This window comes from Taurulus bubalis, assembly GCF_910589615.1.
Source record: "Taurulus bubalis genome assembly, chromosome: 4".
NCBI lineage: Eukaryota > Metazoa > Chordata > Actinopteri > Perciformes > Cottidae > Taurulus > Taurulus bubalis.
The window spans coordinates 21,876,916-21,890,206 of record NC_136592.1 but is presented as its reverse complement, the minus strand read 5'-3'; the positions used below and the strand labels follow the sequence as shown (position 1 = coordinate 21,890,206).

Below are 13,291 nucleotides of genomic sequence, written 5' to 3'. Positions count from 1 at the left end.
TATTAGTTAACTTGTACTATTGTTTAAGGGTATGTGCCCAAAATGAAAATGTTTCATCATGCTGACATTTAACTATAAATGCTTTTGTTTTCCCTCCTGGGTAGCAAACGTCTCCAGACGTAGGAAAGGGTCGGACCCCCGTCAGACTGAACTGATATTCCTAATTATTTACCTGTTTGACAGCTAGAGATGTAAACACATTTACATGATTATTTGTATCATGGCCACAAACAGCCAATAGTAGGATCTACACAAATTCTGTAACAGAATTTTCTGTATGTTTTTTTTATTATTATTGTTTTGTAATAAAAGAATTTATTTATTTAAGAAAAAACCCTCTGAGATTACAATCATGTCATAATAGCAATTAGTGAGTTTGTCTTACAGTGTGATCAACTCAGTTGTTAAACTAGGTTGTATTGTAACATCTCTCGAGCAAGTGAATTATATTAAATACCATGGTGGGACAGAGCAGTACGGTAACATTAGGAATATCCTTTCTACATTGGGCTTACATTAAATGCCATACATTCATATTAACACATCTGAAACAGGGGCCCTTTGCAAAGACAACAGCAAAATAATCAACATTACACATGCTGCAAATAGAATGCTATCTACAGAGGAACGCAAAGACTGTCGGGACATTCTCAGGTTAGCGACGCCTTTGTGCCTTCACACTTCCTTTATCCAGAATGAGGCCTGTAATGGTAAAATATGTATAACCATTATGTATAACTATGTGTCCTTGTTGTGAACCTAAAACTCACGTGTCATTTACTAAGAAACGGCTACTGGCAATGCAGCAGAACGTAAATAACAGCATACGCTTCCTGCTGTTACATATATGGATAAAAGAAAGTTCAGACAATGCAGTAAACATGAACTTGTGGTTGAAGCGGCTCATCTCACCCAGAGTGTTGTCAAAACTATCAGATTCAGATTCAACTTTATTGTCATTGCACAGAGTATAAGTACTGGGACAACAAAATGCAGTTTAGCATCTGACCAGAGTGCAAAAGAAAGTAGTAAAAGTGCAGTGCAATGTGCTGGATAAATACAATGTAGACAGTATAAACAGTATTGGACAGTATAAACAGTGAGTATAAAATGCAGATATATATATATATATATATATATATATATATATATATATATATATATATATATATATGATAATAATATAAACAGCAAAGTGCAAGTGTGTATAGTCATTGGAGGAAGGTGTCTGCTGTGTGTGTGTGTGTGTGTGTGTGTGTGTGTGTGTGTGTGTGTGTGTGTGTGTGTGGGAGGGGAGGGATTGGTGGTGGGGATGGGGGCTGTCAGCGTGGTGCAGAGTTAAAGATGTTGACAGCTGAGTGGAAGAAACAGTCGCTGACCCTGCTGGTCCTGGAACGGAGATTCCTATAGCGCCTCCCAGAGGGGAGGAGGTCAAACAGTCTATGGCTGGGGTGTGAGGTGTCCCTAAGGATGCTGTGCGCCCCCCGCAGGCAGCGCATGAGGTGGATGGTCTCGATGGCAGGGAGTGGAGTACCGGTGATGCATTGGGCAGTTTTTACCACCCTCTGCAGTGCTTTCCAGGCCAGCTGCATACAAACAGATAAGTCCTCATGGGCGCGTCACACTTAGGAGATAACTTGTTGCTGTGTATATAAAGAAGCTTGTGTGATACAATAGTTTGAAGCACTTACCACAGACTGCAGAAGCATGCAGCTGTTGTAACTCTTCCCTTGCAAGAAATAAACAAAGACAAAGAAAACTCTGATTCCATAGGGGTTTTATTCATTTTCATTACTTACGTTCAAGTTTGACTTCCTCTCCTGGTAACATAAGAGATTTTCTACAACAGGCCGTGCTTTGATTGCTTTATTTGGCTGATCTCTGCAGCCTGGAGATTCTGTGCAGGTCTGCTGAAACTTACACATACAGCAGTAGTGCAGCTCTGACTTGTATTTCTTGTTATTTACAACATTTCCCTAATGCCAGTTAAGCCCATTAAGTGTAGAACTTGGGGCAGACCCTGCATGTTCATCCTGTGGGAGGGCTTATTCAGGACTTCCTGTCTGGCCCTGAGGAAGCTGTTGTCTTTATCCACTCCGCTTTCCTCACTGTTAGACACAGCAGGGCATCAAATTCATCGGCGAACAAGTGACGACCCACAACTGTGACTCATGGAGTCTTGAACTAATTTTCTTTCATGAGCAATAAACTGCTTGGACGACCTTGACGCCTAGATCCGGCCTATCCCTTTTATGACTTTCAGAGGTAATTTGGCAAATACTGCAGCTATCTGTCTTTTTTTGTTACAAGACTTTCACCCACAAAAGTCTCCGGAGACATATGTCCACATTCAAGAATTAAGGGAAAGCTTCAGGGGCAATTTGACAGGGAGATTCAAACACATTGGCAACTCTCCAGAGCCACAGATACTATATTACAAGGTTCCAGGTCCAAAGTATTCATCACAGATAACACACAACTGTTGTTTGACAAAGAACTTACCCTTAGCTTTAAGAGCGTTTTTTAAAACCAGACCTGAGCCAATTGTTCCTTTATTACGCCAAGGCAAAGATGACTACATTTGTCATATATTGAAAGTATATCATGAGCTAAGATTTCATATTTAATATTACACAATTAGCATCTTTATTGTCGCATTATTTCATTTTTGTTGGTGACGACAATGTTCACCTTTCCCTTATGAGGGGACAGCCAAAGAGGCAAGAGAAATATCAAAAAGGATGTGTTTCATATCATGCAAGTCCCTCCAGACCATAACTAGAAGAAATCAAAATCTCTTGAAGATTTATTTTCTTAAAATGGCTACATCCTTGTGGAAAAAGGCATTTTAAGAGTCATTATTTCAACATATTGACTTTTCAAATGAAATCTGAGGTCAGATGAATCAGAATAAAATGAGAGAGGCTCTCATCAACATTGGCATTATTATTGTACCATGTTACAACATCCTACAGATAAAAAACACATTATGGCTTGTATAAAGACATTATTTGAGCATTTAAGGGCCCAGTTTAACCCTGGTATGTCACTCTAATCTTTGTGTTTGAAATTGGATGTTTAAACCCAGACACGCCTACACTTGGCTTGAAAGAGATAAGAACATGAATCTCCAATAATGTGCAACATGGAGGAAAAAAATGTAGTGTTTAAATATGTAAAATCTAAGTATCTCATGTTCCAGTGTAAGAGTGAATTTGAAACATCTTGGAAATCATGGCACAAAAACATGCAACAGTCCTTAAAAATGCTTTTAATTTCTTCCCTCGAAAGCAGCAATGTTGCAGCACATTTGGTTAAACCTATCTTCTCAAGGTTAAAGTTGTATCTGTGTGGACTCTGACCTGATGTTTGTTGTGGAAAATCTCTTATGTTATCAGGAGAGTAAGCTGAAAATGGACGTAAGTAATGAAAATGAATAAAACATCTTTGCAATCAGAGTTGTCTTTGTCTTTGTTTATTTCTTGCAAGGGAATATATACAACAGCTGCATGTTTCTGCAGTCAGTCATAAGTGCTTCAAAATATTGCAGGGCTCTCAAGTGTCACGCATTGAGCGTGACTGTCACGCATTTCGGTCTTAAGTCACGCCCTCCCGCCACACATTGCATTTCTCACGCTGAAAAAAACCTCTAGGCTATTTAATGTGCCGCAGCGCGCAAACGTGACCTGGTCGCGCTGCCCTCACCATGGAGGAATCAAGCACCTGTCCCCCGAATCCCCTGCCAATCAATAAAAAGAAATGGCTACACGAATAGCCAATCAGAAAAACGTATCTGTTGTATCTGGGTGAAATGTAATCCCGGCCACTCCCTCCCCCCGGCCGCGCCTCCGTCCGGGGGGGGAGAGAGATGTCACTCTTACCTGTCTTAAAAACTTGAGAGCCCCGATATTGTATCACACAAGCTTCTTTATATACACAGCAACGAGATATAAGTCCATCGCACCTAAATTTCTGTTTACTGCATAGTCTGTACTTATTCGCGCCATACAAGGTAAAAGGAGGAAACATAGGCGGCAATTGCAAAGACGTTGTACCCCTGGATGTGTTAATTACGCATCACTTAGCTGTGGCCAATGTGTTCACAACAGTTGTCTTCATTTTTCGGTCAATCAAGTATGGAAAGAAGACAACAATGGCTTACCGGCCTGAAAAATGAATTTAGCAACAGTCCTCTGGTATCAAATGTGGCTTTTGGCTTTATCCTCATGGGACTAGAGAAGATGGTGGACCTCAAGTTTGAGTGTCCTTGCAACCCTACATGGAACGGAGTGTTTTCTTCTGCATTCTTCATCATTCCTGCCGTCATGGCCTTCACCTTGATGCTGATCATTCAAAGATGCAGATGTGATACGTGGTACAGGAAACCGGTTTGCCTCTCCAGTTTCGTTCCTGCGATCGTGTGGCTGATTTTGTTGTTCTTCGATGGCCAATACTTTGCTTGTGCTATGACAGACTGGGAAGGTAGATTTGTACTAGCTGGCAAGACAGCTCTGCAGAAGTGGTGTGAGCCAATTAGTGAGAGAAATGTCACCCGACAAGAGCTAATGCTCCGCTCACAGCATCTGTTTGTTTTTTCTCAGGTGAGTTGAATATTTTCTAGTTTACAGAGTATCATGTACAGAGGTGTCAAGTAACAAAGTACACATACTTCGTTACTTTACTTAAGTAGACATTTTGGGTATCTATATTTTATTTTAGTATTTATTTATGTTTTACTTTTTTTACTCCTTACATTTTCACGCAAATATCTGTACTTTCTACTCCCTACATTTTAAAAATAGCCTCGTTACTATTTCATTTTGGTTTGATTTTACTCCGGCTTGTCATCGTTCAAAAACACACACAAAAAACCTCTCCGCCCCGTTGCCCACAGATACGTGCGCGCGCACACAGGTGAGCACTGAGCACACACACCAGCGGACAGAGAACGTCGAAAAATATGTCGCGTGAAAAGTAGACCGCTATATCTGCGTTTTAAACGCTCCCACGGTGAAGATGGCAACGGCAGCTCTCCTGTGATGAGCAGCGGCGTTCTCCTCGCACCGGAGCAGCTCTCTGAACCCGCAGCAGCTCTCCTGCTCCAGGTGAAACGAGCCACGGTGCTCGTGTCTTCTACCAACAATGAGCTGCTGGCTTCACATATTACAAAAGTACAAAGTACACGGATATAAAACGAAGTCATGAATAAATACATGGACCAATATCTGTACTTTCGGGTAAATGGTTACGGTACGCCATTAACAGGTTATGCTTGCGCATGCGCGATTTGACGCGACGCCATGAGCTCCGTGAGCTCGTCTTTTCTTGCTGTTGCGTTTCTCAAAATAAAAAAAAAACAGATCTAAGCTCAATATTGAGCATGAATTGAGAGAGGCTGTATCACATCTATAACCCTGTTTATAACATATGTGTAGAGGAAAGCAGTTCACTGCAGCCACTAATACTGATACAACGTGATGGCTCACACATCTGCACTCATTCTGTTTTGTTTGGCAAAACAAATTAAAAACTTATTGTTTTCCACAATGAGCTATTTAGTAGTAACTAAATATGAGTTATTTTTTGCACAGATATAACTTACACAAAACATTGTCTGATGGGGCAATCTGATTTACTTTTCTTTATTCTGTTATTTATAAAAGCACAGATGAGTCACACAATTATGTTATTTACAGAAAAAGTTTGAGAACCCCAGCTTTAAGTGTTTGTGTCGGAGGCGCCGCCGCCGCCGCCTATTTTGCACTATTACAATACTTATAGGCAACTAGTTATCATGTCTTCCGCTCCATGAAACACATGTTAATGCTCAGTAGTACACATATGGTACTTTAATGTATTTGCATTGTAATAAAATGTGATCATTTTAAATGGGCATATATGCAGCTGAAACGGGTAGCCTAGTGCATCCCACATTTTTCAACATAACATTTTAAAACATTATAGTCATTATGGCCTTTATAAAAATGATTGCTTTGGGAGGAGGTGGGGTAGTGCACTATAGGCCCCTGAGATGCGGCTTAAGAGTCCCCTGAGATTCCCCTTACATTACTTTTACTTTTATACTAAAAAGCTTGAGTTGATACTTCAACTTTTACAGAAGTATTTTTAAAACCTATTATCTATACTTCTACTTGAGTAATGAATGTGAATACTTTTGACACCTCTGATCATGTAGGATGATTGGAGGGAAAACACCTCCCCCTCCAAGTATGCATTTTAAATAATATGTTTGTGTGTATATATATATATATATATATATATATATATATATATATATATATATATATATATATATATATATATATATATATATATACATAATGTAATGCTATTATCTTTTGGAAACTATTAATATAGCTCTGTTAATACACTTTGTTAAACAAAAATACACCACTTCTGTGGATGTTTTCTAAACAAAGTGTTGTTCTACTCTTTTGTACTACAGGTTATAGGCATAGTCCTCCTCATGTTCATCTGTGTGGGTCTCATACTGTATGCAATCAGAGAAAGCTGTAAACAAGATGAGGAGGATGCAGATGTAGCCGAGGTCACTGGGTTTTTATAAGCTCCCTCTGGACCAAGACATCATGAGGGGACATACAGCGCCCACCCCTTCTGCTCTGCTGGCAAGGACACTTTGTAAATACTCAGACTATGACTTTTCACAACTGTTGTCAAGAAGTATTGCTTAAACTGTATTTTCCCCTATACAGATTTGACATAGGCCTTGAATGGTCAATGATGCTGCCCCATGAAGTTGCCATAAATATAGACATTATTGAAAACAGTGTTTCTATTTTTTCTGTGTCACCAGTGAATATGTAATCAATATTGTGCCTGTGTTCATCCCATATTTCAGTGCAGTGACTTATTAGTTTTAAAAGAATAGTTTGATGTTTTTGGGAAATACGCGTATTTACTTTTTTTAGATATCATGTCTGTACATTAAATACGAAGCTAGTCAGCAGTTGGATAGCTTAGTTGCCAGGAGCCGTTTTATTAGTAAATAACACGTACGTTTTGGGTTTACATAAGGACACATAGTTATACATAATGTGGTTATACATATTTTACCGTTACAGATATGAAGGCACTGCACATCCAAAGAGTATTAAATCTATGATGCAAAACCTTGACTAGCTATTTTGTAAAATAATGTTGGCAACCTGCAAAAAAAATTTGCATGCTAAAAGTATGACATGTTTGTTTATCAGGGTTTGTCTAGGAATATGTGCTTTAAACATCTATGTTTTTTCTTGATTTTAGCTCTGTCATTTTTACTAGAATCAGACTTTTCTTCAACTAATTAGAAATGTTATTTCCCCCATGTTTTTCACATTTAATCACAGTACAAATAGCTCAGCCAATACTTTAATGTTTACATATTGAAATCATTTTCATTGCAATTGTTATTTTGTTTTAATCAAATTTACTTTTTCCTCTCAGACACATGTAGCATAAACACCTTATCAATGTAGCAAAAATGCCTAGGATTAACAGCACAGCTCCACCTAAGAGGAGCATCACATCAACTGAGTGGTAAGAGTACCAGGGCATTCTGTAGGCCTCTGATCTCAGGTGAGCTGTACCTTTGTGTCTCATGATATACTCTATCCAGAAGATGGCGGTCTCCAGCGGCTTCATTGGCTGATCTCTGTGCAGCCTGGCGAGCCTCTGCATGTTGATCCTGTAGGATGGCTCAGTCAAGACTTCTTGAATAGCCTGAAAAAAGATGTCCTTATTCATCCTAAAAAAATCAATTATTTTCCCTGCTCCTCTTACTTCAATTCTAAACAGATTATCACGCTGATCAAAAATCAATGGAAGTCCTACGATAGGAGCACCATGGTAGATCGCCTCTTGAACACCATTTGTTCCTCCATGAGCCACAAATAGTTTTACCTTGGGATGTCCTAAAAGGTCGTTCTGTGGCATCCAGTCTACTATCAAAGTGTTGTTGCCCAGAGTGGCTGGTCTGTCACCTTTATACCTCCAAATTACTTTCTGGGGTAATTTAGCAAAAGCTGCAGCAATCTCATCAGCTAGGTCATGGGGAAGCTCTCCAATCAAAGTCCCCAGAGACATTATGATGACTCTGTGCTCCCCAGAGCTCTGCACAAACTCCTCCAAGTGTTCAGGAAGAGGTTTTGCAGGTTTACACTGGAACCCTCCCATATAGATAACATTAGGCATGGTGGGACGAGGGAATTCAAACACAAAGTCCACTCTCATGAGCCAAAGGTCTGCTGCTTGAAACAGGGATATGAAGTCTTTCTCTGGACCTAAGTATTTGTCAATTAAGCTGACATAATTTGGTAAAACATACTGTGCAATTTGATATTCGTTGAAGCCAAATACAATAGCATTCAGAAGTCGCTCAAGAAAGCTCATTTTATCTGAAAGCTCGGTCCCCGTCATTGGAACATAAGACAGAGGAAATGAAAAATGGCCTTCACCTTGACTAGTCCATCTGACATTAAAAACAAGAGGCAACCTGAGGTAGTGGGCAAGTATAACACCCCCTGGTAGAGCAGGGTCTGTAAGGACGAGGTCATACTTGGCATCCCTCAGTGAATGTATAAGTTCTACGTTTTCAAAAAGCAACTCAAGCATTTTGCATGTTTTCTCATGCAGCTCAGAGGCCTTTTGTGTTTGTTCCATTTCCAGTTTAAAACGTGTCCAGGCATACTTCCCTTCCCTCTGGATTGCCAGCAACTGGGCCACAAAAGTCGTTGCAAAGTCTTCACCAAATCCAGACTCTGCGTCGACCGTGATTGGAGTATAGAATGGGGAGGTTTCCTTGATGTACCAACTGTCTGTCGATCGCACAACAGAAACCTGGTGGCCCCTTGAATGTAGTTCCTCAATGATGACTTTCATGTTCACCCAGTGGCTTCCGTCCAATGGAAAAACAAGAACCTTGCCACCATAAATCACAGGTGGACAGAGCAAGCAGAGAGTGATCCAGACCCAGGGAGGATGCATTTTGTCTAAAGTTAGGAAGGAAGCATATTGCTTCTTAGCAAATGCATCATGTTTATCAAACCACTAGAATGCATTACATACACCGAATGAGGTTTACTTCAGTGTCAATATAAATTTCTTCATCTTTCAAAAATGTTATAAATTGTAAGCATTGTTTTTGCTTTTAATAATTTTGCAGTACGACTAGCCTTTTGTATTTAGCTTCATCACAGAAAACTGAACTGTTGCAAGTCAGTTACAAATTCACTTTTGGAAAAACACAGTAGTTAAAATAAATAGCTATCATTCATTCATATTAGCAAAATATTAAACAATTATTACCTTTTTGGCTTCCAATGTGTTTCGTTCAATATTTTCCTTTTCAAGACAGCAGCTGGTGCTTCTAGGCTCCGGCCCGGGCAGGACTTTGGTACAGCAATGTTATGTTCTAAAATGCACAGGTGATAAGGAAGTCCAAAATGGAGTAAAAGCCTTCCCAGGTGTGCAACTCTTTCGCAAAGAGCAGTAGCAAGACAAATTATTAAAAAAGTAAATAACTTTGAAAACAACACGATTATGTTCCTATATGTCAACTGTTTAGTCATGTAAAAGGTTAAGATTGTGAGAAAAAAAAGTCAGTTTATATTGTTTAATTGCAATTCCATAACTCAACAAAATGCTGTGATTATGTAACCAGCTAGTTGTGGCATGTGGCCTTCAACACTCAGGTCTTTTTTCTTCTGAAAAATGTCATATTTTAAAGTAGCTGGTATTTTACTTTAACAGGCTGGCAGAATAATGTAAATGGATAAACAACATTACCTGCTGGCTGTCAAAGGCATCAACCTTTTATTTTTTATTACACCTATTCAACAAACCTAGAGCTTTACCTTTCTTTGGGAAAATCCTATGCTGGTTCAGGAAAAAAATAAAGAAATATAAGTGCATTTAACTTTACAGTCCATGTTTTATTCACAATGTCAAATGTTATTTTCAGAATCCTTCCTTTAACAATGGGATTTTAGCATAATGTAGTACACATCAAAATAGAGTATAGAAGAAATCACTTTACTAGTCTAATGGTACTTTGCATTCGCTATTGGTTCTCAGAAAAGTAAATGTTACACTGTTGGTTACATACATAAACAAAAATGACTAGTATTCACACAGACTTTGATCTTGCACGTTGCCTGTCAAAACTGTTGCATTTCATGTCACTTTTCACATTTTTTTCTAGACAACATTGAGTAACATTTCAGGTAAAACCTCTATTCCTTTCAATATTCAACTGATCACAGCTAGATTGGCTGTCACATAGCAGAATATTAGATGTGAAAATGATCATTCCTTCTTTACAGTTTTTTCCGATTTCACTTTGCTTTTACAACACAATTTAAAGCATGACCATACTAACCCAGCAACAAATAACAAAACAACTAACGCAATTGCTAGTAAGAAGAGCATCACATCAACTGAGTGGTAGGAGTACCAGGGCATTCTGTAGGACTCCGTTCTCAGGTGAGCTGCACCTTTGTGTCTCATGACGAACTCCATCCAGAAGATGGCGTGATCCAGCGGCTTCATTGGCTGATCTCTGTGCAGCCTGGAGAGCCTCTGCATGTTCATCCTGTAGGACGGCTCAGTCAGGACTTCCTGTACGGCCTTCTGAAATGTTTTTCTGTCCAATTCAGAAACATCCATAACCTCTGCAACGCCCTTTGCTCTCAGTCTGGAGAGGTTGTCGGCTTGATCAAACACAATGGGAATGCCTACAATTGGAACTCCATGATAAATGGCCTCATATATTCCATTTGTTCCTCCATGACTTACAAATAATTTCATCTGTGTATGTCCCAGGAGGTCATTCTGCGGCATCCAGTCGACTAGTAAAGTGTTGTTGCCCAGAGTGGCTGGTCTGTCACCTTTATACCGCCAGATGACTTTCTGCGGCAATTTAGCAAAAGCTGCAGCAATCTCGTCAGCTAGGTCATGGGGCAGCTCTCCAATCAAAGTCCCCAGAGACATGACGATGACTCCGTGCTCTCCAGAGCTCTGCATAAACTCCTCCAAGTGTTCAGGAAGAGGTTTTGCTGGTTTACACTGGAACCCTCCCATATAGACAACATTAGGCATGGTGGGACGAGGGAACTCAAACACAAAGTCCACTCTCATCAGCCACAGGTCTGCTGCTTGAAACAGGGAGAAGTAGTCTACATCTGGACCAAAGTAGCGCCTGGACAATGCAGAATAATGTGGGCCAACTATCTGCTTGTACAGATGCATCCTCATTGTGTAAAAAACTACGTTTTTCACCCTCTCAAAGAAAGTCATTTGATTTGATAATTCTGAAGGTGGCAGAGGGACGTAGGAAAGGGGGGAGGGTGCAATAGCAAAATGGGCTTCACCATGAACAGTCCATCGAGCATTAAACATTAACGGCAGTCCGAGATAGTGAGCCAGCATTACTCCTCCTCCGTTAGCAGGATCCGTCAAAACCGCGTCATACTTGGCATCTTGAAAGGACTTTATCAACTCTTTATTTTCAAATATGTACGTAACCACTTCACAGACTTTCTTGTGCAATTCAAAGAACTTGTCCTTTAACTCCATGTCTAAAGTAAAACGAGCCCACGCTGACGCCTTGCTTCGTTTAATCTTAATAACTTCAGAGACAAAGAGACGGAAGAAATCCTCATTTCCACCACCGGCAATATCCACTGTGACAGTGTTGTAATGTGGAGATGTTTCACTGATGTACCAGCTGTCTGCAGCTCGGATAACAGTCACGGTGTGCCCCCTTGAATGCAGCTCCTCAACAAGAATCCTCATGTTCACCCAGTGGCTGCCGTCATGTGGAAATACCAGAACTTTCCCACCGTGTGCAGCTCGAATAATGACAGCCAAAAGAGAGATGATGGAAGCCAGAGACAAAAACATCTTGAAATCTTCTCAAACTGTGCCGTCTGAAATACAAGAACAGAAAAAAAGCAAAAGCGGCTACTTAAGTATTCCAGGAAATGTGTGCACAAAAAGGCAGATGATGTACAAGAATGCCGACAAAAGAGTTACAGTGATGCTCCTTTCAATGGTCTCTCTATTTGAGTGGATGCTGCCATTTGTGACAGCCCTCACGTGGATGTAGCACATGCCGCCTCCCTCAGGAAATACTACTGTTTGGTGCCAAGTGCCCCGCATGTATTTTGTGTTGAACCTAATCTCCCCGAGCAGAAGTGCTTTTACAACCGGAACTGTTCATTCTGAAAAAAATATTACGAGAGCTTCTATCTATCAAACACATAATCCCTGTGTAACAAATCCCATGCAGCTATTGATTAAATGTCTAACAATTGACTTGATTCAATAACATTAGCTGTCAAAAGCTAGAAACAAATGTCTCCTCTCTGTACTGAAAAGGTGACTGCAACCTTCACGACAAAGATCACTTACTCTTTTTTTCGTGAACCAAAATCTTTAAATGTCAAGATTACAGAGAAAACATTACCAGCACTCTTGTAAAGAAAGTCTCTCGCCAGATAGTTAAGACCCAAACAAAACAAAGCAGACCAGTGAAGAGCTGTACGTCGCACTAGTGTGGCTATAAAAGACTTCCTGGTTTATTTTGTCCCACCCACACAACAGTTGCAAAATATTCGTGTCCCTTGCTAGGAAGGCTTAGTAGTCATCATGAAGCAATAAGCCTGTGCTGCAGTGCTGCAGGAAAGTGTTACTGCATATGCAGTCGGGGCACCATGCAGTGGCCTTGTGTGTTACAGCTCGTGATGTCTTAAAATACAAGATGAAGAAAGTAGAAAAACATGTTGGTTTATTTTTGCTGCAAGATTTGCACCCCTTAAAAAAGATGTAAGATTTTGCCACATGCTCCAAACAAATAGGGCCAGCATTTTACCTCTACTACTGAATCCAAATGTACCGTCATTGGTTATACAAATAGAAACAGACTAACTACTAGCAGCAGGGCAAGAATACGCACAATTAGACCATACTGCTTAAACTCTGACAGCCTGTAAAAATAACGCTGCTATCTTGTGATCTTCACATATGGCGTCGACAGCGGGCTGGGGGAGCGCTGTGAAACGGCAGTAATAGAACATTTTCTGATCCAGAACTGAAGATCCATCTCCAGGACCTGTTCGTTCATTTTTCCTCACGTTTTAAACTAAAATTCCACAAGGCCATATTTTACGCACTGCACCTGTAAATAACAGTGTATTTGTTATGAGCAACACATACAGTATAATGTGGATGGCACACTAACTGATTGAGCAGTTTAACAACATTTTAGAGA

The 13,291-nt window shown here is 40.1% G+C and overlaps 2 protein-coding genes across 2 annotated transcripts; both read right to left on the bottom strand.

Annotated features, from left to right (window-relative positions):
* Positions 1–7,440: 7,440 nt before the first annotated feature.
* On the bottom strand, positions 7,441–9,006 carry LOC306735311 (UDP-glucuronosyltransferase 2B15-like; the record flags this gene model as incomplete). The annotated part of the gene is made up of 1 exon (XM_079216773.1): positions 7,441–9,006. One exon carries the CDS (start codon positions 9,004–9,006, stop codon positions 7,441–7,443), a length of 1,566 nt encoding a protein of 521 aa, XP_079072899.1.
* Positions 9,007–9,932: 926 nt separating this feature from the next.
* On the bottom strand, positions 9,933–11,922 carry LOC306735308 (UDP-glucuronosyltransferase 2A2-like; the record flags this gene model as incomplete). Its single annotated transcript, XM_079216770.1, has 1 exon — positions 9,933–11,922. The coding sequence occupies one exon, from the start codon at positions 11,920–11,922 to the stop codon at positions 10,327–10,329; it is 1,596 nt and encodes a 531-aa protein (XP_079072896.1). The 3' UTR covers positions 9,933–10,326.
* Positions 11,923–13,291: the final 1,369 nt, after the last annotated feature.